The sequence below is a fragment of the Ovis canadensis genome, chromosome 6 (genome assembly GCF_042477335.2).
Source record: "Ovis canadensis isolate MfBH-ARS-UI-01 breed Bighorn chromosome 6, ARS-UI_OviCan_v2, whole genome shotgun sequence".
In the NCBI taxonomy this organism is placed as follows: Eukaryota; Metazoa; Chordata; class Mammalia; order Artiodactyla; family Bovidae; genus Ovis; species Ovis canadensis.
The window spans coordinates 105,108,397-105,131,722 of record NC_091250.1 but is presented as its reverse complement, the minus strand read 5'-3'; the positions used below and the strand labels follow the sequence as shown (position 1 = coordinate 105,131,722).

The 23,326-nt window shown below is 36.7% G+C and overlaps 1 protein-coding gene across 2 annotated transcripts; it reads right to left on the bottom strand.

The window, feature by feature from the left end:
- Positions 1-633: 633 nt before the first annotated feature.
- AFP (alpha fetoprotein) lies at positions 634-22,545 on the bottom strand. Of its 2 annotated transcripts, XM_069593134.1 has the most exons (15): positions 22,358-22,545; positions 21,828-21,879; positions 20,688-20,820; positions 18,522-18,733; positions 16,405-16,537; positions 14,986-15,083; positions 11,785-11,914; positions 9,730-9,947; positions 8,013-8,145; positions 7,400-7,497; positions 6,489-6,627; positions 4,266-4,489; positions 2,951-3,083; positions 1,379-1,433; positions 634-783 (listed from the first exon to the last, which is right to left on the bottom strand). In XM_069593134.1, exons 1-14 carry the CDS (start codon positions 22,440-22,442, stop codon positions 1,389-1,391), a joined length of 1,833 nt encoding a protein of 610 aa, XP_069449235.1. In that variant the 5' UTR covers positions 22,443-22,545; the 3' UTR covers positions 634-783; positions 1,379-1,388. The 2 variants fall into 2 exon arrangements, with proteins under 2 accessions (XP_069449235.1, XP_069449234.1); XM_069593133.1 differs by lacking the exon at positions 634-783 and having other exon boundaries at positions 1,378-1,433; positions 22,358-22,468.
- Positions 22,546-23,326: the final 781 nt, after the last annotated feature.

Here is a 23,326-nt window from a genome sequence, read left to right as displayed (position 1 = left end):
CCTTCTTATTTACCCGTTCATCTTCTGAGACACTTAAATGTTTGTCTCTGCCAGTGTGACTTTCCATAGTCACAACTGGTCTCACCCACTCTTTCATTCTGTCAACAATATGTTGCTGCCTCTATAATAGCCATAATCTCATTGCATTGCCATTAGTTGCTTCCTTCTTTTCTTGAGCAACTGCAGGACAGTGACTGCACCCAGAACAGGACCTGAGACACAGTGAGAGTTCAACAAATACTTGAAGAATAAAAAGAAATAATAATAATTGGTGACAGTGTCAGCTACTGTCAATCAAAATAACTACAGTAAACACTATGTTTTAAAAGGTCTATGAATAGAGAACTGAGCAAGATTAAGAAAAAAGTAGATGTTAAATTAGAATACTTAAGTGATATTTAATGAACAGTATGCCCTGGAAGCACCAAATAGTGCTTTACTTGGGAACATCTTTTTGGTTCATCATATAATTTAGTCTTCAGTGTTATAAATCCATCCTTGAGTAGCTTTAATCTCCTGCAGGGACCAATACTCAGTGCTTTGTGACCAGAATCTGCTTCCGACAATGGTATACAAAATGATTTAAAGAAATTATCTACATGTTTTCATAAATAAGCAGGCTAGGAAAAAGGAAACATTTGAAGGTATTTTATTTCTGTGATAGGGAAATCTCACATAAAAGTTTTCATCATTTCTTTAATTCACAAAAAGCACAAATCAGTTAGAATTAAAGGGAAAAATTCACACCAAACAAAAATAAAGACTTGTTTTCTTCTCTTCCTCCTGTAACAAGAATAAAAATATTATATAAATATTAATTAAATTAATAGGCACAGTAACCAGTTTTATTATTTTGCATTAGGTGTGTGTGTGTGCATGTGTGTATATATGTATATACATATATATGTATATATACATATATCAGATCTGTATCAGATATACTGATAGGAAGGCCTCCTGATGGCATTCTCTGAAGCCTATGAAAAAGCCTAAAAGAATTTTGAGTTATTCAAATCACCAGTTTAAAACTGTGAACATTATCGTGTTCCAGGGTTTTAAACAATTTTTTTTTTAACTGAATTTCCCTGAGGCTGGGAAAGATTGAAAGCTGGAGGAGCAGGGACGACAGATGATGAGATGGTTAGATGGCATCACCAACTCAATGGAGATGAGTTTGAGTAAACTTCGGGAGTTGGTGATGGACAGGGAGGCCTGGCGTGCTGCAGTCTATGGGGTTGCAAAGAGTCGGACATGACTGAAGGACTGAACTGACTGACTTACTTAGTATTTAATGCTAGCTCTTGGGATGCATTTCACTATGGATCAATATTTGGGGAGAATCAACATTATAGTTAGCCTTTTCTGAACTTTTTGTTACCTGAAGTAATTTAGACTCCCAAAGCAGCACGAGTTTTTGAAATCAGTGCTGGACCCTGCAAATTAAAAATAAAAAAGAGTCATCAACAAACTAGTGACTATTACAAAAAAGAAGCAGATTCACAGATATAGAGAACAAACTAGTGGTTACCAGTGAGTGGGGAGGGGAAAGGGGGAGGGGAGATAAGGAAGAAGGGGAGATAAGGAGGGAGAGGAGTAAGATGTATTAGGTATAAAATAAGCTACAATGATACAAAGTACAACCTGGGGAATATAGACAATACTATAAATGGAATAGAACCTTTAAAAAATTGTGAATCACCATACTGTATACCTGTAACTTATATAATACAGTACTTCAACTACTAATAAAAAATGAAAAAAGTGAATTCAATCAATAAGACTCATCAGATTAAAAAGGAGATGACTATGCTAGTCACAACACAGTTAACTCTCTACTTCCTAGGGGTAAATTCACAGGTTTATAGATTAAACGGGTTAAAATAAAGATATGCAACTCTGATCTCAACAAACTTGGACAACAGAAGCCAGAGGTGGAAAAAATCTTCTACTCTGATCAACAGTAGATATTGTATTTCCTATACCAAACTCCAAATTCTTACCAAGCCTCATCCTCTCCTTTCCCTAAAAATCAGTCATAGAAATCAAAAGACTTGCAGAGAAAATACCACTGTGCTACTATTTGTTAATGTTCTCCACCTATAAATTAATGTCTTCTCAGAACAGGGGACATTAATCTTTTTGTATCATGTTTATCATAAATAGCTTACATAAAATCTATTTTACCTAGTTTTATCTGATTTTGCTATCTGTCCCACCCAGTTCTACCAAAAACACAAACATATACTAATAAGTACACGCATTAAAACACACACAATCATATTATCTATTGAAAAACTCAACATTTCTAAATATTATCAAATGACAAAACATCTCAACTTCTATATTATGAGACAGTCAAATAAAAGAGCAAAAGGCTGAAATACAGAATATCTTTTTAAAATATAGTGATGCTATATTCAAATGTATTTAGTAATACAAACTTGAGGCTTACAAAGTGTAACCAATTTGTAAATCCAACCAAAATTGCTAAATAATTATATTAAGATAATCCTTAATTACTACTCTGTTAATATTCAAAGGTTTGCTCCTCATTGATTTCAATATACTTTCTATAAATATTCCCCCAATATCCCATTTGCACAATTAATTTGCAACTAAATCCTTTTCATCCATTTACTGAATTGATAAATTTTAGGCCAGAAGCCTTCTAAATTATCATCAGTTCATTATATATTCACTATGGTTTTCTCCACTAGGAAATAAATCAAAATTAGTAACTCTCATTATACATTTCAAATTACACTTCTTCCTAGTATTTAGGAAAACTATGACTATTTTTAAACATTATAGTCTTTCGATCTGTTTCTAAATTAAATATAAATATTTCTGGCATTATTTTAAAATTATAAATTAGTGAGATATTCTTTTCATTTTTCATTACCGAAAATTCCATACCGAGTGTTTGAGTATAAACATGAGCTGCACCTACCTCTTCCGTAAAGCAGACTTCCTGCTCTTGGCTTTGGCAGCACTTTTCCAGGAGGCCAGAGAAATCTGCAACGACAGTCTCAAGTTGTTCCTCTGTTATTTGTGGCTTCTGCTTCACGAGGTTAATGAGAAACCTGTTTCAAAACAAAACAATATATAAGAGAAGTCTGCTTTGCGATGGTATTTTTCTAAAAACGTCTTAGCAGAGAACTTTCAGAGCCCCAGCAATCCTTGCTCTACATCCTCATTCCATCAATTATCTCCAGACTTACCACACATATTTTGTCTAATATTTATTAGAAAGACTGAGGCTAGAACCATGCTAAATGTTCCACTGGTCTGGATTTATGCAAATTAAAGATGAAACACTACTTCTTAGTTTCACCATGCTTGTATATAGTGAAATACAGTCTTCTTACTTGCCTAAAATATTCTTTCTGGTTGGTTCTCTCTTCTAAAATATGTCTTATCTATACTCAAAGTCTCCAACTTCCAAATCCCTGCCATTCACAGTTATCACACCCCTACCTGAACACTGTCCATCCTAACTGCCTGTACTACACATTTAGTGCTGCAATCCAGGGGGTCACACAGAGTCAGACACAACTGAGGGGCTGAACAACAACAACACATTTAGTAATATATTCATGTTGAAATTAACATTAACTGAACAAGTGGGAGAAGCTTGCCAGAGGAGGCAGCATTCTTACATGCCTCAGACTGTGACAGAAAAAAGGGAAGAACAGGTTTTCCAAAATGAAGGGAGCCCTTTTTTTTACAAAGCACAGGAGTATTAAAATGCATGGAAATTTGCAGAAATGAATTCCACTCTGCATTACTATCATCATTACAGAATGTGTCCCACGACGAACCGAAATGTGCATTCCATTTCCTAACACCCATACATCATGGTTGAATCGAATATTGTGATTATTTTCTTCAAAGAGTAAATAGTGTGGAAAAAATGCAAAGGCGCTTTTTCAGTGCTAGTGTTGCAAGTACCCAAGACTTCCTATAAAGAATATCCTAATTAACCCTAAACAGATTACTGCCTTTTTCTCAAGCCCAAAACGCATCACAACAATAGCTAAAATGGAGACTCTTTTTACAAAGAGGAACATCTGCCCCCAGTGAATTTTTCCAGACTAAAGCCTATGAAAACGCTGAGACAAGACAATTTTGAAAGTCACATTAAGTGCTTTGGAGTAATAACGTTCTTCTGGTGAGCCCAAGAGTGTTGGGTGCGTGAGGTGGAAATCTCCACCACTATTTAGTGATGTCAATCTTCTCCACAGTAGCAAATAACCATTTCTTACTGTTGCTTCATTGTCTGCAGTGGTACCCCCTGAACTTGGCACAGATCCTTATGGAAGATGAACTTGTCATCAGAGAATGGCGGAGGCACGTATGTCTCATCCACCACCAAGCTGCTGAAGCATGGCCTCCTGTTGGAGTATGAAGAGGTGCAGCACTGGTCAACACCAGGGTTTATGGGATTCTCTTCATGTCTGATGCATAAGTGTCCTATAATAAGGTCAGCCTGATTAGGAGAGTGAGAGAGGAGAAAGCAAAGAGATGGAGCATTAGCCAGAGAACTGACTCAGGAAAATTGTTGCAGTAACGTTTAATGCCCAGTAATATTAACATTACAGGAAAACGTGTTGTCTGCATCAGCATATGTGCTGCCATATTTACCTTTACCCACTTGTTTGGGATAAACTTCAGCTTTTAGTTACCTATGTTCCACAGGTGATATGGAAGACAGCCCCTTCTGCTATTTGTGTCAGCTATTGAAAACACATTTTCAGTTACACACTTCCACAGGGGAAAAGTCTCTGCTCTGACCCAAGAAATCATTACATTACTTTTTCCATGTATATTTAGTTGAACTTTCCATTTTCTTTTTGGGATTCAGAGAATCACTTTCTGAAGGTAAGAATAGCAAAACCTAACCTCTTCACATAGTTAATACATAAGTGTCAGTCGCTCAGTCGTATGTGACTCTTTGCGACCCCATCGACTATACAGTCTGTGGAATTCTCCAGGCCAGAATACTGGAGTGGGTAGCCTTTCCCTTCTCCAGGGGATCTTCCCAACCCAGGGATTGAACTCAGGTCTCCCACGTTGCAGGCAGTTCCTTTACCAGCTGAGTCACAAGGGAAGCTCATAGTCCTAACTGAAAAGAAATAAAGCCTGGGTGTGTGTGTGTGTGTGTGTGTGTGTGTGTGCACGCGCGCATGTCCTTAAGGCTTTCTTCATGTAGAATTCACCTGCCTTCCACACTTCAGAGATACCTTTTTTATTATTTCAAAAAAGTTTTTATATGGACCAATTTTAAAATCTTTATTGAATTTGTGATAATATTCTTTTTGTTTTATGTTTTGATTTTTTTGACTGCGAAGCATGTGGGATCTTAGCTCCTCAACCAGGGATCAAATCCATACCCCCTGCATTGGAAGGTGAGGACTCAACCACTGGACCACCAGGGAAGTCCCCAGAGATATTTCTTAAGCACCTATTAATAACTTGTAATAAGGGCCAACATATTTTGTATGCATGCTATGTATCACGCTAGTGCTGAGCGAGTCATACTGATTATCTCATTTAAGACAGCCCTTGACAACTTCTGTTCTCAGACGTCAGATGAAAATTCTCAAGCTTAGTGAGATGACCAGTTTTCCCAGTGTGACAAGCCTAACAAGTCTTGAAATGGGACAGGAATGTAGGCAGAAGGCCCCCAGAAACTATACCCCTGAAGCATTCTACTACCCTTGTCCCTGCATCCTCCTAACGTGGGATTCCATAAATGACAAAGATAACAATGCTTAGTTACAGGAAATTTTCCTTTTACTTCTAACCTTTGACAAAAAATTCCAGGACATGAAGACTTACTAGCAATTGACTCCTCATCATACAGAAAAGGAAAAATGGGGGAAAAATACACAATTTTATTCATAATTGTGACTTTAAGGGAAAAAATAATGGAAAAAATTAAACCTGCAATCATATGTATGACACCAGTGATGTTAAAAAGTAAAGGTTATTGTCCTTACCGACTGGAAAGTCATTTTATTATTCAGAACGTGGGACTACCCTGTTCTATACCCTGTACCCTGTTAAGGGGGATAAATTGTCCCTAATATCATCATCATAAAAATTAAAGTACAAAAGACAAAAACATTGATATGGCTAAAAATAGAATAGAGATTCTGAATCTCTCAAACCTGAAGCTTTTTCAACATTAGGTATTTGGTGAAATCATGAATCTAGTGATGCGTCAGTCTTTCTGTCATCCCTGTACATAAAGCTTGCTCAGAAATTGTTGAATAGACTCACTGCCATTCTAGAAGGACAGGAAGCCTGACCACATGCCAACCATTCAGAGCTGAGTTCTTACACCCCTTCAGCTGCAACTAATCAAGCAAGTCCAGGAAAACTATCTCCACGTTGGTTCTTAACCATTTCCCCCAAATGGGAACCGTAAGGCTATTCCGAGTCCAACAGAGCAGAAACAGGATAGGACCAAACAGAATACTCACCAGTCCCTCGCCACAGGCCAGCTGTTTGTCCTCACTGAGATGGCAACAAACGGCTCCTGCGTTCGCCATTTTCCTGGTCAAGGCCATCAGCTCAGGTGAGGTCAGCTGAGGAGCCTTCTTTGTGTACGCAACAAGAAACCTGAAAGAAGCATTTCCCACCAAATCTTGCTGAGTTCTTCACTTGTTTCTGGACCCCCATGCCTTCTCAAAGACCCTCTTCTGGCATCAGAAGGCATGAATTCAGCTCATTTATTTCATCCACATGGTGCCTGGACCAGTACTGGGGACGCATTCACTCTGACACTCACTCCCTTCACTCTTGTTACATCAACAGATCCCAATGGGAAAATTAACACTGGGCAGCAGGCTGACTCTATTCCCACCTTCAAAAGTTTCCTTGAAATGAACTTTGATCTTTTGGTGTTTTAACTTTATGATAGAAGGGGTATCCTTAGCGCAAAAATCCGCATGGTTTGGGCAACCCAAAGCCAGACTTTGGAAGCCATCTTTACAAGCCATCTGTTGTTCCTTAAGAGAGGGGCCTGGGGAAGGCCGCCTGCTGGAACAGGAAACTGGGTTTTGGACAGTGGAGCCTGGTGGCTACTGTCCCTGGGGTCGCAAAAACTCAGACATGACTGAGCGACTGAGCACACCAGTCCAACTAGGTGATGAAATTAGCATAGCCATGGGTGGTTAATTTAGATAAATCTTTCCCTCATCAGTTAATGATTTTAAGTCACTTAAGTGTTAGTCACTCAGTCTTGTCCGACTATGTGACCCTATGGACTGCAGCCCACCCGACTCCTCTGTCCATGAGATTCTCCAGGCAAGAATACTATAGTGGGCTGCCATTTCCTTCTCCAGAGAATCTTCCCATACATCACTTAAAATGTTGTTTAAACAAAGCATACGCATTTTGTAAGTAATATTCTCCTAATTTCTGAAAGAGACCGCAGCTTCGTTTTGCCAGGGCTTGGCTCTCCTGGATATATTTCTCCAATTCTTCTTCCTGAAAATACAAGCATTATTATACACGTTTTACAAGCAACTTTATATGTAAAATTTGGCCAAATAATATCTTATTCTATTATGATACCAGTCTTAGAGAAATCTCTTTTAGAGGGTTTTTTTAATATTAAAGATAAATGATGAGAATTAAAGCAAATGAACTTTAGGGATTTAAGTTTATAACTGTGTGAACCACAAGTTATTGTATGACAGAACTCAATCCTTGGGTAAAAAAATTGCAATTCTTTCTATACAAATTCTTGCCTTTCTGGAGCTATTCAAAAGGAATATTATTTTTATTCTATGTATAAAAGAACTTTTGGTTAAAACATTTGTATTTCTAAAATAAGCCAAAAGTTGTTGACTACCAGTTAATCACTAGCTAGATAGCTATTTAATAGATACAACCACCTAACTACTTATTAGTGACTAGGTATTTTCAAACAAACAGCACTTTTCAATACATGATATCAATCTAGTTTTTCAGATTTTCCTTAAAAAACTAGAGCAATTTACCCCTTTATCTTGGCATTCAGAAGGGTTTTCAGACTGGGAACACTTCTCCAGTAATTCCTGATATCCTTTAGCAACTCTTAGAATTATTGGAACAGCAAGCTTAGTGTGTCTTCTTGAATATTCATATGTAAATCTGAAATATGTGTGAAAAAAACAAGTTATTGGAATTAAGAGACAAATTATTCCTCTGCTATATGACATGCAGGAGTTGACATTGAAGTAAATAAACCTAGAAGTCAAATATGATTTAAACTATATGCATGGCAAAATTATTAATGAAAATTATGACCCCTCAAATTGTTCTAAAATGGTATTTTGCTTTCTCTTGCATCATTCGCTTTGGCTTTTCACTTATGGACTTTAAATGCATCCATCCAACAAATACTTTTCCACTGCCATTTCTGAGTAAGCATTTTCTTTAAGCAGGAAGGTTTCAATAATGTATAAGATAAAATGCCTGGCCTCTCAAAAGCATGCATTATAGAGAGACAGAAACAAACAAGAAATAGGTCATCTAATTTAAGTATTGCTAAATCAATGAAGAGAAAAAAAAGAAGAGGGAAAAGGGTGACAATTTAGAGTGTGTGGTCAAGAAAAGTCTCTTTGAGCAGCTCTTTCAAAAGAAAAACCTAGTTGAAGGAAGCCACACAGAATGTTTGAGGAAAGATCATTCTTGGCTGAGAAAATTTCTACTGTGAAGAAGCTTTCCAATTGAAGAACTACTTCTATTAAATGAACAGCTTCAGAATGTATGAATGGGTAAATTTAAAGAGAATTCTTGAATTTACTGATTGTATTCCCAGATTGTAGAAATAGGTCATATTAGTTCTGCCTCCAATAATATTGTCCCTGAGTTTCTGAAATCTAGACTTTGTTCTTGTTTACATAATTTAATTTAGCGGTGCAAACAATGTGTGCCTGTCTAATTTTAAGGCAACAATAGAGTAATATCCTCTGGGATTATTAAAAAGAAAATTGCACCATTATTTTCATTACCATATTAAAAGCAGACTCTTATATTTAGAAAGACCTTTGGAGATCAAGTATAATGTCCTCAGAGCTGCACAATCCCTTCTCTAATAGTGTCTATTGATACACACTGTACAATAAAGGAAAATGTACTAACTTAGTTGCTCGTTCCCCTTAAAGGCAAATAAAATGAGAACATATCCTATAAATTACAGTTATTAGTGCCATACTGCAAATATCTTTAAATGCATTTTTATTTCCTTAAAAAATAAAACATATACTCAATAAATAGCAAATAAACTGCTACAATAAAGGCCCTTCTATCTAGCACTATCTATTAAGTTATACTTGAGGGAAAAGTTTTTAAAACATGCACAGTGAAAAAGCACATTCTTAATTATGAGCCCTTCTTATTATAAAAATATCTATAACCTATTCAGAAAACCAACAGTGATCTTTATATGAGCAATCCGTACAAGGATCATAATGCTTCTGATTCCAGAGAAATTGATACAAAACAAAATGCCTCCTCATAAGCAAGCCAGTGAGTAACAGCAAGGGTGAAAGTCTCATCAGTAGAAGAGATCCCATTCTTTATTCCCTTGTTATCTGCCTAACTATATTTTGGCTTAGAACACTCTAACATCATCATCACATACTGAGTTCAGAAAGCATTTCAACAACACAAAGCTGCCAGTCACATCATAATTCTTACCTGTGTGAACATAACATTTACAGAGTGTGTTACCTTGCCATGGAGAGATCTTTATCCCTTGAAGAAAGTTGGTTGAAATCTCTCTCTCCTAAAAACCTATTTACATTTGGAGATAAGCCTTCAGGTTTGTCATCATTTTCTGCATGAATTATGCAATGACCAAGTTCAAGTGTGGTGGGCAACTTGCAGCACTCTGCGATTTGTCTTGACAGAATATCTTGTTGAGAACATACGTAGGACATAACTCTTTCCTGCAATAGAAAAACAAAGTCTAAGTTCTAAAAATTTATTCTTTAATTCAGGATCTTAAGGCCAATCCTAGGAAGGAAAGAAGGAAGGAAAAAGACGTTTGCCTTGTCTCCCCTTTTATGGTAGTGCTTTCCCCCTTCTGTGTCTCTTCACATCTTTTCACCTAACCTTGTTTGTTCAATACTTCTTTTCATATGTGTCAGCTAAAATTTATTTTACCCTCATAGCAAGTTTTTAAAAACAAAAGACAAATGTATGCCTCAAAGTGAATGACATGCATGTGGATGCATATCTTTCTATTAGTATTGAAATGTGCATTTTACTAATGAGCATTTTACTAAACGTTTGTTATTGATGGCATATCGTGGAGAGCAAAAGATTCATTTTTAACAAAACAATCTGCAGTAACCCATATGACCTCCAGAGGGCAGTCTATAGACAATGAAATGTTCAGGGCATGTAAGCGACCAAGAAAGAAGCTGAGCTTACATGTCCCTCTCAAAGTCCTGATAATTCTGTGCATTCTTATCAGGAACAATTAGAACCCATTATTCATCTGTTAAAATCCAACTAATATACCATTCTTAAATTATTTTTTCCACCTTAAAGGAAAAGGGTGGTTATGCACTCCAAAAACTGAAAAAACTAAACTTTAAGAAATGACCATACCACTTAGTAAAATTGTCAACTAAAACTGATACAAAGAGAAAATTGTTCTTATTACCATTCTTAATATGAAGGTAAGTGCTTCTAAAAGGAAAACTAAATGAGATAGGAAAATCTGCCTTGGAGGCAGCATCCCCAATTCACTTTCCCCAACTCCTGACATCAAGATTCTTTGCCTGGGCTCAGAGTCAACCCTCCGGGCTCCCCAGAAGCCTTGGCTTCTTGCTGACTTCACAGTCTATCTCAGACAAATTGCCATTGGACTGGTTGAAATGAGCATTTTACCCTCACTTTCAACCTTCTGGAAACCACGTTCCAGCCCTGGTTCCAAGCCATCTAAATATCTAGGAACAATGATTTTAAGCCTCCTTAAAGAAGAAGGTGTATCACAGGGGGACCAGAGAGGGAGAAATTTGGAGACAGACAGGCCCATTGCACAACATCTAAGAAGCCAAGCGTGGCCCAAAAGAGATCAATGCCACACTGCTTAAAGCTCAGCTGACTATGGCATGCTTGAGGGTTCTGTTTTGGGTGTATTTGTTTCTGATTTTTAATTACCTTAGAGCCCTTTATTCACACCTCTCCTTGATGGCTAGCTTTTTACTTTGTAAAACAGTATTTTGTGTTGTTTTTATGTTCCTTATATTATTTTGTTGTATTCATGTAACAGCTCTATGAGTATAATATAGAGTGCCTTCCATGTGCCAGGCATTGTGCTGGTGGCCTACAGAAATAACAGCCAACCAAAGACAGTCCCTAATCCCAATGAGGTCACATGTCTTATCTATCTTATCAGATAGCAAATTCCTTGAAGTCAGCTTGTGTCTTCCTAATAGGTGATCCCAACAGTGGCTAGCGCATAGAAAGTATTCAATGCATACTGTCAATTGAAAGTACAAATGGATGGAAAAACAAACATATTAACAGTAAAGAGTTTGCCTGCCCTCAATTCTATGTGGAGGGTTACCATCTCCTTTCAAAGTAAAAATGAATGGTCTAGCAAGAGGAGCCTATGCTTGAAGTAAAAAACAAAGTCAGCAAAGACGGTTGTTCACTGTCAGCTAGTTACCACACCTATGACCAACTCACAACAGCCTTCTCCCATTTAGAATGAGAGCAAAAGAAAGAAAAGAGAGTGGAAATATTTTTTTTGTAGGAGGAAAAACTCTTCACCCCATCCTGCAGACACTCCAGCACGTTTCCTTTGCAGCATTCCTCATGTATGTGGGCCACATCCATGACCAGTTTCTGAATTTCAGTAAAATTAGCTTTGGGAAACTTTTGACTCACTTTAGTAACAGTTCTAAGGGAAAAAAGAATTAGAAATCAATCATGGCTATCTATCAAGATGAAATAACATGCATAGTTGCACTCCAAGGAGAAAAGGCCAAAATGTTCCTGTTTATAAAGAAAAAGGAAAGTGTTACACATCTTATCAATTCTACCCCAGTCTTTCAAAGCAGTGACTCTATAAACTGTGATCTGGCCCTACAAATGGTATGGAATTATTATCTTTTCCTAAAACCTTTTTTGTGATTTGCAACAATATTTATCTCTTTGTTGCTGGATCCTGATGCTGAGTATTTGGGATCCTTGTTGTGAAAAGGTGGAAAAAAACTGAAAAGGAAAAATAATTAAGAAGTGGAAAATTCTTTGAGAACAGTAATCACTTTTTCGCTTGAGAGGAAAAAAAAAAAAAACACTCCTGAGATTTGGGGAGGGTGCATATGTGTGAATCAACAGGAACAAGAAAGCAAAGCCAACTAAACACTCAGATCTCAGATGGGTCATTATGCCAAGACACATAGTATGACCCACAAAGGAAGTCAGAAATAAAAGTTCTTATTCCTTCCGCATATTTTATGTAAACTTTAAGAGCTATCTAGTTGAGACCACTGCACCCTAGAGTAACTGGTATTGTTGCTGCTACTAGTTGACAGACTTTGTTTTTTAATTGAGAATATTTAACTTTAATCATTTATGGATATCAAATGATAAATAATGTCATTATAATTATATTGTTTTTTCTTTGGTTTTTATTCCATTTTTGGTTTTGGAATTTAAATAATATGTTAACTTACATTGTTTTACTAAGGTAAACTTAAATAAAGTAGGTCATGAATTAATCTTTAAGTTTCTAATAGAGTTGGAGGGTAGTTAAAGCATAATCTGACCTCCTCCAAGAAGAATCAATCAGTCTTGGAACTAAATCCATGACTTAAAACTTTGCTTTTACTAAGTACAATATTTTTAAATGTGTCATTTAACAAACAAGCAAATCAATATACTTTACATGCATGTACTTGGTACTCTTCAATTAGCAGGCCAGATGTTTTTCTATACTAGAAATGCTTCAGTTTAAAACTGAAGAGTACTTTGAACCAGTTATATAGTTTAAAGTTTCCTAGCAACCATACCAAAAAGTAAAAAGGAACAGGTTAAATTTGCTGTAATAATATGTTTTTTAGCACAATATATAAAAAATAACATTTCAATCAATGTTAAAAGTTATTTTTAACTACTTTTTATTGAAATGTAGTTAATTTTCAGTGTGTTAGTTTCAGGTGTGCTAACTGCAGAGTGACTCATTTTTATATGTTTTATATATATACATATTCTTTTTCAGATCCTTTAGGTTATTACAAGATATTGAATATAGTTTCCTGTGTTATACAGTGGGTCCTTGTCGTATACCAGTAAGCCTATTAATGAGACATTGCACATTTTCTTTTTCATAGTGAGTCTTTGAAATCTGGCTTTACACTTAGAGCACAATTCCTCATTTACACTAGCCACATTTCAAGTGCTTAGGAGCTTCCTGTGGCTAGTGGTTGCCTTACTGGCTAGTGCAGTGCTAAATCACTGATAACTCTGATTTCCATATTTGACCTCAAAGTCTCAATTGTGAGGATTCAGACAATTAGAGATTACTGACATAGCAGACAAGCAGATGTGATAGAAATAAACAATGACAAGGACCTAGAAAAACTTGGTTCTGATGACCAGTAATGTGGTCTTGGGTAAACTGCTTTAATCTGACTGGACTTTGGTTACTCATGTCTGAAAATGAAGAGGTTGAACTACATGATTCAGTTGTTTGGGTTTTGTTTTTTTTAATATTCCTCTCATTCTAAACAACAAAAAAATAGATAAATGCGATAAATTAGATACATGCTGCTGCTGCTGCTGCGAAGTCGCTTCAGTCGTGTCCGACTCTGTGTGACCCCAGAGATGGCAGCCCACCAGGCTCCCCCGTCCCTGGGATTCTCCAGGCAAGAACACTGGAGTGGGTTGCCATTTCCTTCTCCAATGCATGACAGTGAAAAATGAAAGTGAAGTCGCTCAGTCTTGTCCGACTCTTAGCGACCCCATGGACTGCAGCCTACTAGGCTCCTCCGTCCATGGGATTTTCCAGGCAAGAGTACTGGAGTGGGGTGCCATCGCCTTCTCCAAAATTAGATACATAGATGATAGATTAGATAGATAGATAGATACACAGGTACATACATACATACAATCCAAGGAAGAAAGAGAGGGCAAATATGCTAAGTATAACAGGCAATTGAAAAACTCCCAATTTGCCTCTGAGCTTTTTTAGCAGCTGGGACCAGAAAACAGACTTCAGTGAATTATTAACATATGCTTTCATCAGTTAGGAAAATGCATGCCAGTTCTTCAGAAATGAAAATTTTGTTTTCCTCTGGACAGTAGATTCTAATATTATTGCTTCAAGTGAATATTTATGAAAAGCAACAATTGGCATAATCGACTTTTATAGCAGAGTAGGAAGCAGAATTAACATCAAAAATGTTTTGTTAAGCCAGAAATTTTAAATGATACTTAGGAAAGGCTAATTTACTTTGTAGAGAATGCAGGAAAATAATTATAATTATGAGGCATAAATAAGTTGAAGTCCAGAACCTGAGTATCTAGAAGAACAGGTAGGTAGCATAAATCTCTGAAGCCTTCTCTAAGCATTATCTCGTCTAGACTTTAGAAAGTTTTAAATAGCAGACTGATCTGTTCTCCCCATTCCTAAGATTTCATGGTTCTAATCACAGTGAAAAGTGAAAGTGAAAGTCGCTCAGTCATATCTGACTCTGCAACCACATGGATACAGTCCATGGAATTCTCCAGGCCAGAACACTGGAGTGGGTAGCCTTTCCCTTTTCCAGGGGATCTACTCAACCCAGGGATTGAACCCACGTCTCCCACATTGCAGACGAATTCTTTATCATCTGAGCTACAAGGGAAGCCCACGGTAGCTCTCATCAATGGAAACTTCATTCTCTACAACAGTAATAACAAGAAAAGTGGACTCAAGTTACAAACTGGAAGTTTTGCAGATATCTTCCAGATAGAGCTCAAACTTACATGGCTCGGAAGGTCCGGGGTCCAAATTTTCCCATTACTGCACATATATGCTGATTTAACAAACTGCTTTCTCTTAATTCTTTTGTAATTGATATTACCTAGACAGAAAAACAAACAAAAAAGAAGGTGTCAAGAAAGGATGCATTTTTCCTGTTAGACTCTAATAATTAGAAAAACAACAGATACAGCTAAAGTATTTATTGTTGTTGTTGTTTAGTCACTAAGTCATGTCTGACTCTTTGTGACCACAAGGACTGTAGCCTGTCAGGCTCCTCTCTCCATGGGATTTCCCAGGCAAGAATACTTGAGTGGGTTACCATTTCCTTCTCCAGGGGATCTTCCCAACCCAAGGATCAAACCCAGGTCTCCTGCATTAGCAGACGGATTCTTTATCACTGAGCCAGCCACCAGGAAAGTTCACAGACAGAACATGAAACTCTACAAAAACTTTTTGCTAAAAATTATAAATCTCATATATTTTTACAAAACTTTATTCATGCTTTTTTCTTTTAGATGGGTTTATTTACATCTATGCCAGACAGAATTATTAAAAGTAACTTGAAACAAAAACACTGCAATTTTCATACCTGAGAATGAATAAACAACTGTAATTTTGAGCAAATTGAAACCTGATCATTTCTTAAGTGGCTGCTCAGTCACAAAAAGTGAGATTGCATCACAGCCTGACGTTCTAGGAATAGTCACTGTCCTTAGGAACTTTTTATTCTAGGACTTTCACTTCAGTTCAGTTCAGTCGCTCAGTCATGTCTGACTCTTTGTGACTCCATGGACTGCAGCACGACAGGCTTCCCTGTCCATCACCAACTCCCAGAGATTGCTCAAACTCATGTCCATCAAGTTGGTGACTTTAAGCAACAAGTAATGAATTGTGGATGTTATTCTAGCTCTCCAAACCTAAGAAATCTATTCACATCTCTAAATTTAAATTTCCTTGTTTGTTAAATGACAGTAACACTTCTACTTTAAATTTATTCTAAGGTTTAAAAGAAATAACAAATATAAAGCATTTATCTTACTTCTCTTTCATTTTCTTCCCTCTTTTCCTGCTCTTTTTCTCCTCTTCCTCCTGCCCCATCTTCTTTCACCTTCTACTCCTCTCTTTCATTTATGTTATCACTTCTACCTCTGTCTTTATCCCACCAAACTTACTTCCTTAATAATAAAATAATCACTGTCTGCATGAATGGATGGATAAAGGAATGAATTTAAAAAACAACAACAACAACAACAGCAAACCCAGGTTTTTAGCCCAAAGAATAGCAGACTACTGAAATATATCCTATTCTGAAAATGCTACTCTATACACAGAGCGTATTTCTATTTTTAAACTTTTTTTGGCTTTAGTCAGTCATAATTAGATTGAAGTTATTGGTTCAGATATCCCTGCAAATATAATACCTTTGTTTCAAAGCATTCGGTGGCATTTTCAGCTTTGCAGCAATGTGGAATAATTTTATTGTATTGAGTAGCCACAGAAAGAATTGTAGGTGCATACAGGACAGGATGCCTTCTTGCTATCTCATAGATGTATCTGAAATGAAAAGGAGCAGTAAAATTTACAAACACATTAAAATAGGACTGCTATTGCTTGGAACTGGACTCTGGAATTGTTTAAAGATTAGGAAAATCGTCATTTTTTCCACTTGCTGTCAAAATTTTCCTCACTAGAGATCCTCCAGGGGGAGGATATATATATATATATATATATATATATATATATATATATATATACAATTATGACTGCTATACATTGATGTACAGCAGAGACCACCATAATGTTGTAAAGCAATTATCCTCCAATGAAAATAAATAAAGATGCTCCAGGAAAAAGAAAAATCTGACAGCCAATCCTATATTCTATTATGAGAACAAACTAGGCAGAACCACTGACTGTGATTCGTATTAAAGTATCCTTTTCAAGAAGTCTACTCAGACATGTTTCCAGAATCAGAAAGGCCAGACTTTCACTAAATAAAGAAGAAAGGTAAAGTATTTTTTTCTTATCAGTGCAAAATGGGATTATTATCCACCCTGGCAACCACTGTAGCAGAGATGTTCTAAGGGCAGGTTCTATATTTCTCTGGATTAGGCACTACCAGGGAAGATAGAAGTGATTAAGAATTGGACACAGGCTTCACCAACAGAGAACCTCGACTCAGATACCCTCTTGGGAACTAACCCTAACCCTCATACAATTGCCTTAATTGTCTAAGCTTCAATCTCCTCATCTGCAAACAAGAAGAAGGAAAGAAATCAAGAGGAAGAGGACAAGGAGAATTGATAGGCTGTTTGTGAGCATCAGTATGATCATATGTGCCAAGCACACACGTCCCTCAGTTCAGTTCAGTTCAGTTCAATTCAGTTGCTCAGTCATGTCTGACTCTTTGTGACCCCATGAATTGCAGCACCCCAGGCCTCCCTGTCCATCACCAACTCCCAAAGTTCACCCAAACTCCTGTCCATCAAGTCGGTGATGCCATCCAGCCATCTCATCCTCTGTCATCCCCTTCTCCTTCTGCCCCCAATCCCTCCCAACATCAGTTTTTTCCAATGAGTCAACTCTTCGCATGAGGTGGCCAAAGTATTGAAGTTTCAGCTTTAGCATCAGTCCTTCCAAAGAACACCCAGAACTGATCTCTTCTAGAATGGACTGGTTGGATCTCTTTGCAGTCCAAGGGACTCTCAAGAGTCTTCTTCAACACCACAGTTCAAAAGCATCAATTCTTCAGTGCTCAACTTTCTTTACAGTCCAACTTTCACATCTATACATGACCACTGGAAAACCCATAGCCTTGACTAGATGGACCTTTGTTGGCAAAGTAATGTCTCTGCTTTTTAATATGCTATCTAGGTTGGTCATAACTTTCCTTCCAAGGAGTAAGCATCTTTTAATTACACACATCCCTAAAACATACTAAAGTGAAAGAAAATGAAGTCGCTCAGTCCTGTCTGACTCTTTGCGACCCCGTGGATTATAGCCCACCAGGCTCTTCCGTGCATGGGATTCTCCAGGCAAGAATACTGGATTGGGTTGCCATTTCCTTCTCCAGGGAATCTTCCCAACCCAGGGATCGAACCCAGGTCTCCCACATTGCAGGCAGACGCTTTAACCTCTGAACTACAGACATGCTTATGTATCTTAAACATTTCTGGATGGCTAATTTGTTTTTCAAGCAATTTGATGAACACAAAATGCCAAATGTTTGGCTCTAAGAGGAGTCATTTGTGCCATAGAAAAATTGGACAAGTTAACTATTATTCTTGAGCAAGCTAAAATTAGGAAAAACAAGGTGTGTCTAAGAGACTGACAGCTGGTGGGTCTCCTGTGTGGTCTACACCTATTTATTTACCTGTTGAGGAGACAAAGTTACATTTAACATTGCTCACTTAATTTCACAGGGCAAGAGTTCAGAAGATGTCACACAAAACATTTTTTTCTCCATGCATTAGACTACATTCACAAATTGCAGAATTTCTAGATTCTGCTTGGCACTGCACTCTTTCTGGGGTCTTACCTGTTTATGAACAGCTCTCTATTTTCCTTGTACAATTTACAACTTGTGACAGGTTCTGGAACTGGAAAGGGTAGAATGGAAGCTGGAGCAGCCTTTTTGTGTGCCAAGAAACAGTCCTGTCTTTCCTCTCCAGTTCGGCTGCAGCAGTCTGAAAGCCCATACTTTTCAGGAATTTCCTTTTCACGGCAAATTTCTTCCAGAAAGGCAGATACCTAGAAGATTTATTTGTAATGAAAGACAACTTTACCTAAAAATGCTGCAAAATACATGAAAAGTTTTCTAATATCTAGAATCAGAACTGTGGACTAGGAAAATAATTTCCCCCTACAAATTCCAATATATCTAGTTTCATCCTGATGGGATAGTTTTCTTTGATGTGTTTGGAAAATGGAATTTAGTTGCCAACCTTGAGTAATACACATGACAAAATTATTTTCTCTTAAAAGGAGGACATAGATACTCCATCTGATATTCTTGTGATAAGACACTGATCTAAAAGTTGGAGATTATTTTCAGACAAAAATGAAAATAATTTGAAATGGAATAAGAATAGCCTCAAATACTTTTAATGGGTCTAATTATACATTTATCTAAAATGTTTTAGGGAATTTCCTGGTAGTCCAGCGCTTTAGGATTTGGCGCTTTCACTGCTGTGGCCAGGGTTTGATCTCTGGTTGGATAATTGAGGTCCCACAGGTCCCACAGTGTAATTTAAAAAAAAAAAAGTTTTAAAATATACATTTTAAATGCTTAAAATCCTTCTTTGCTGCCTTAATTTTACCAAAATCAGATGATGACACCAATAACCTGATGAATGCCTCTGAGAATTATGTGTGTTTCATTCACTTAGGGAAATTTTTTATTTCGATTTTAAAACTACTAATATTTAGAGAATCCTAGAAATCTTAACTAAGACTTCCAATTCCAAATTTACATAAAAATTATGTCTTTAGGTTTACAATGATAAGTCACTATTCTGTAAAATCACCTTGGATATCTCATTGGATGTAAAGTTGTGATATAAAATGCATTTTGCTTATTTTACATACATTTTTAGACTATCAGGTCAAGTCAAAAATAGAGCTGCCAATCAGGGACTTTTACTAAGTCATCAATTTCAGAGTTATAAATACTTTATATCTTTAAAAGGGCACTTCCTTTATAGTAATGTAGATGCATCTTCTTTTGGCTACTTCGTTAGCTCCATCATGACAGAGGATTCTCTGGGCATTTTGTTTCATAACTGGTAGCTCTAATTATTTTAAAGTTCTTAGTTATTTTCTATATTGAGATAATAACCAGTAATAACTGTCATTTATTGGTCTCCTACATTAGGGTATCCTATTCTAAAAAAGTAGTCATTGTTAATCTGAAATTCAATTTTAAGAGGGCTTCTTATTTTTTTGTTGTTGTTTATTTGTTGAATCTGGCAACCCTAATCTGTGCTATCCTCCTCACATTTGCTATAGTGTATAGTCTAATATAACGAAGCCATTGAGGATGTAAATCCTGGTTGTGAGTTGCCTTTAGGAAAATTATCTAACCTCTCTGTGCTTCGGCTTCCCCAACTGGAAGACTTCCATCTGCCCCCTAGGATTATGGCAAATATTTAATAAATTAGCATTTGCAAGCAAAGCTGATACTCTGCCAACAAGGCCTACCCCAAATCTCTTGGCTCACTGAACATTCATTCTGATTCATCAAAGCTATGCTCCACGTCACAAAATATTTTGACTATCACTAGGTACATAACATTCCAAGAAGAATGGCTGTCACATTGTTTGCTTAATAAAAATTAACTCCTAATACTCATCATATCAATCTCCATGACAATCCAGAAATGGAAGCTATTATTATCACTTATTTTATAGATAAAGAAACTAAACTCAAAGAAGTTTAGTAATATGCCCACAGTCACCCAGATACTCTGATTTCAGAACCTTAGCTGTTAGTCCCCATGCTTATAACGTCTCTTTACAATAGACATCCATTGTTTTCTCCTCTGCTCTCTCCAGTGAATCAGAATTAAACCTCCTCTCATAAAACAGGTTTTCAAATAATTCAATGTATTTATTTATTAAGCAGTCCCTGCATCTTCTCTTCTGCATGCTGAGTTTTAGTCAAATATCACGACAATTTTTTTTTTAATTATTGCTATCCACTCACCTGGTTCTCTAAACACCCAGCAGGTTGCTCACTGCCAGTGGGTTTCTCTATTACAGTCAGTACATCTTTCACCATTTGACTTACTTCCTCGTAAGTGGCTCCTTGAACAGACTGGGCAAAAAATATGGTAGCTCTGAAACAAAAATATATGTGAATGCTTAAGAAAGAGACTTCTTTTTCTCAAGGTTAATTTTTGGTTTGTTGTTGTTGTTGTTGTCTGCTATATTGTAATCTGCTTAGGGGATGACTTTTGCTAAAAACGTATGAAAATTTTAGCCATCCAGAAGAAATGTCCATCTTCTTCTTGTCCCTTTCCCCCATGAATACATATATATCCGTTAACAAAGAAAATAAGTGGATTTCCCCTAAGAATGGTTCCTCCTTTGGTGGTCATCTGCCCACTGCAACATATCCATACTTGAAGGTATCTATATTCTTTGTAGTTTGTTGTTTTTGTGCGTGTTTTTAAGCAGAGAATTAGTCAGTAGACCTTTGCCTGAGTCTACTCCCAGGGTGATCAAGGTCTGAGCATGGATTAACCCAAAGCATTACTATCACAGGTTTCTGTGTGGGTGATCAAGGTCTGAGCATGGATTAACCCAAAGCATTAGTATCACAGGTTTCTGTGCGCAATCGATATCTGTAACATATGCCTTTAAAATCATTATTAGAAACTTCAGCAGTATGGAACAGAAAGACAGCATTCAAGAGAAAAGCATACCCTCTACAAGTAACCAAAAGTAGAACATTTCACCTTCTACTATTTGTTACTAGGATTAAGCAGTATTCAGATTAGAAAATATGGTACTATCATCCTATTGGTATTGATGAGAAAAATTCTTGAATTCGTATAGAGTTACCATCAATCAGACATTATTCTTCAAGTTCTAAAATCTGATTCTGTTTGTCCCACAGATTTACAAGGAATCTAGAGGCTGAGGTTAACATCTAAGGCATGGGTCAACTGTTCAACCTCTTCAATATCAATTTGATATTCAACATAAATGATTTTTCTTAACATTGTCTCATTTGCTTTTACATGTTTAAAAACTCATAGAGCTATCCAATTTTATTCAATTATCTAAATTAAATTTTCATTGCTTTACATACTTAAAGTGCATTTATACAAGCAAAACTTACAGGCCAACTAAATTGGTCCCTGAAGAACATGGGGAAGAATCCAATATGGAATCTGGAAAGCAAGATAAATTTCATGAACAATGGCGTTTTCAACTGCAGTCAGGAAAGGCATCATTATTAGGTATAACGTTTGTTTCTCAGCTAGAACTATACAGTTTTAGAACTGAGAAGACATTAGGAATCATCTATCCAAATACCTTAATTTTGTACTTGGGAAAACAAAGAAGCTTAGAAATAAAGTTAAGCAGAATAATTTATAGTAGACTTAACACTAAAATTCAGATTTTATATCTTCTAGTGTTTTTACACTATTGAACTAATCACAGATAATGTTACACACTGCCGTGATTTTGTAAAACTCTTGTACTCTTACAAAGGTATAAATTTATCATTCATTTTAAGCTATTCACCAATGAAATATGCATCCTCTATGTGGAGTAATATGATAACTAATCAAAGCAAATGAATAAATACAGATTTAAGAATTTTCATGTAGAAAAAAGACAAAAGAAAAACGCAGAATATCTTACCTATTCCATATGCATTTTTATGCATTGTTCTGGAATCGCTAAAATTTAGTAGAAAAAGTAAAAAGAATGATACCACCCACTTCATGCCTGCTAGTTATTTGGTCCTTGGTGGTGATGATTGGGGCAGAATATTGAAAACTGAACTGAAATTCTTTTATAGTCTTTTCTAGCAAGGCCTGTTAACTAGTAATCTGTTGCCAGTACATCGGTTACTTTATTTCCTTACATTCCAAATAGGATGACTTGCTAATCATTAACAGCACAGGGATTATTTGCGTTTTATGTTCAAGGACACAGACCTTCTTTGGGTGGAAAAAAGGGAGGAGGATGAAACTTGCAAACTCATCCCGTTTTGCAAATATAACAAATACTCTTCTCAAACTACAGGCATTCAAGAATGTGATTTTTCCCTAAGTTGCACAACACAAGTTAACAGGGCCATAGATAAGATGGCAAGACTTTGTATGAAATTAAACTAAATGCACAAATTCATTACTGCCTTATAATCAGAAGGACAGTACAATGTCATGGTTCGACATGAGGGCTTGGGGCCAGGTTTGAATTTTTGCCCTGCTACTTAGCTACAAAACTTTGGACAAGTTGTTTAACTTTTCTGGGCTTTATTTTCATCATCTACAATATAAGGAGACTGATAGAATTCTTTCACGATTAAATAAACTACTGAACATAAATAGCTAAGAATAGGGCCTTGCGCAGAGTGGCATTTAATAGATGGGAGTTTTATTTATTCATTCAACAAAAAGATGAAGTCAGCATACCAGGCACTGTTCTTTGGCGGGAATAATTAGCAACAAGAAACATGCACCACCCCTGTTCTCCCCGACTGCATCATCTAACGGGAGAGACAGAGAGTTATTATCAGCAGTCACAACATGGCACGATGTGCTTTGCTTCATCACTCAGTCCTGTCTGACTCTTTGCTACTCCATGGACTGTAGCCCACCAGGC

Bases quoted from the DNA above. Each gene is read 5' to 3' on its own strand.
- AFP (XM_069593134.1), bottom strand. From the start codon at position 22,442: ATGAAGTGGGTGGTATCATTCTTTTTACTTTTTCTACTAAATTTTAGC. The intron at 16,538-18,521 runs GTAAGACCCCAG...TTTTCATTTCAG, and splicing joins AGAGAGCTGTTCATAAACAG to ATACATCTATGAGATAGCAA. The intron at 4,490-6,488 runs GTGAGTATTCTG...TCTCCTAATCAG, and splicing joins TGGCCTGTGGCGAGGGACTG to GCTGACCTTATTATAGGACA.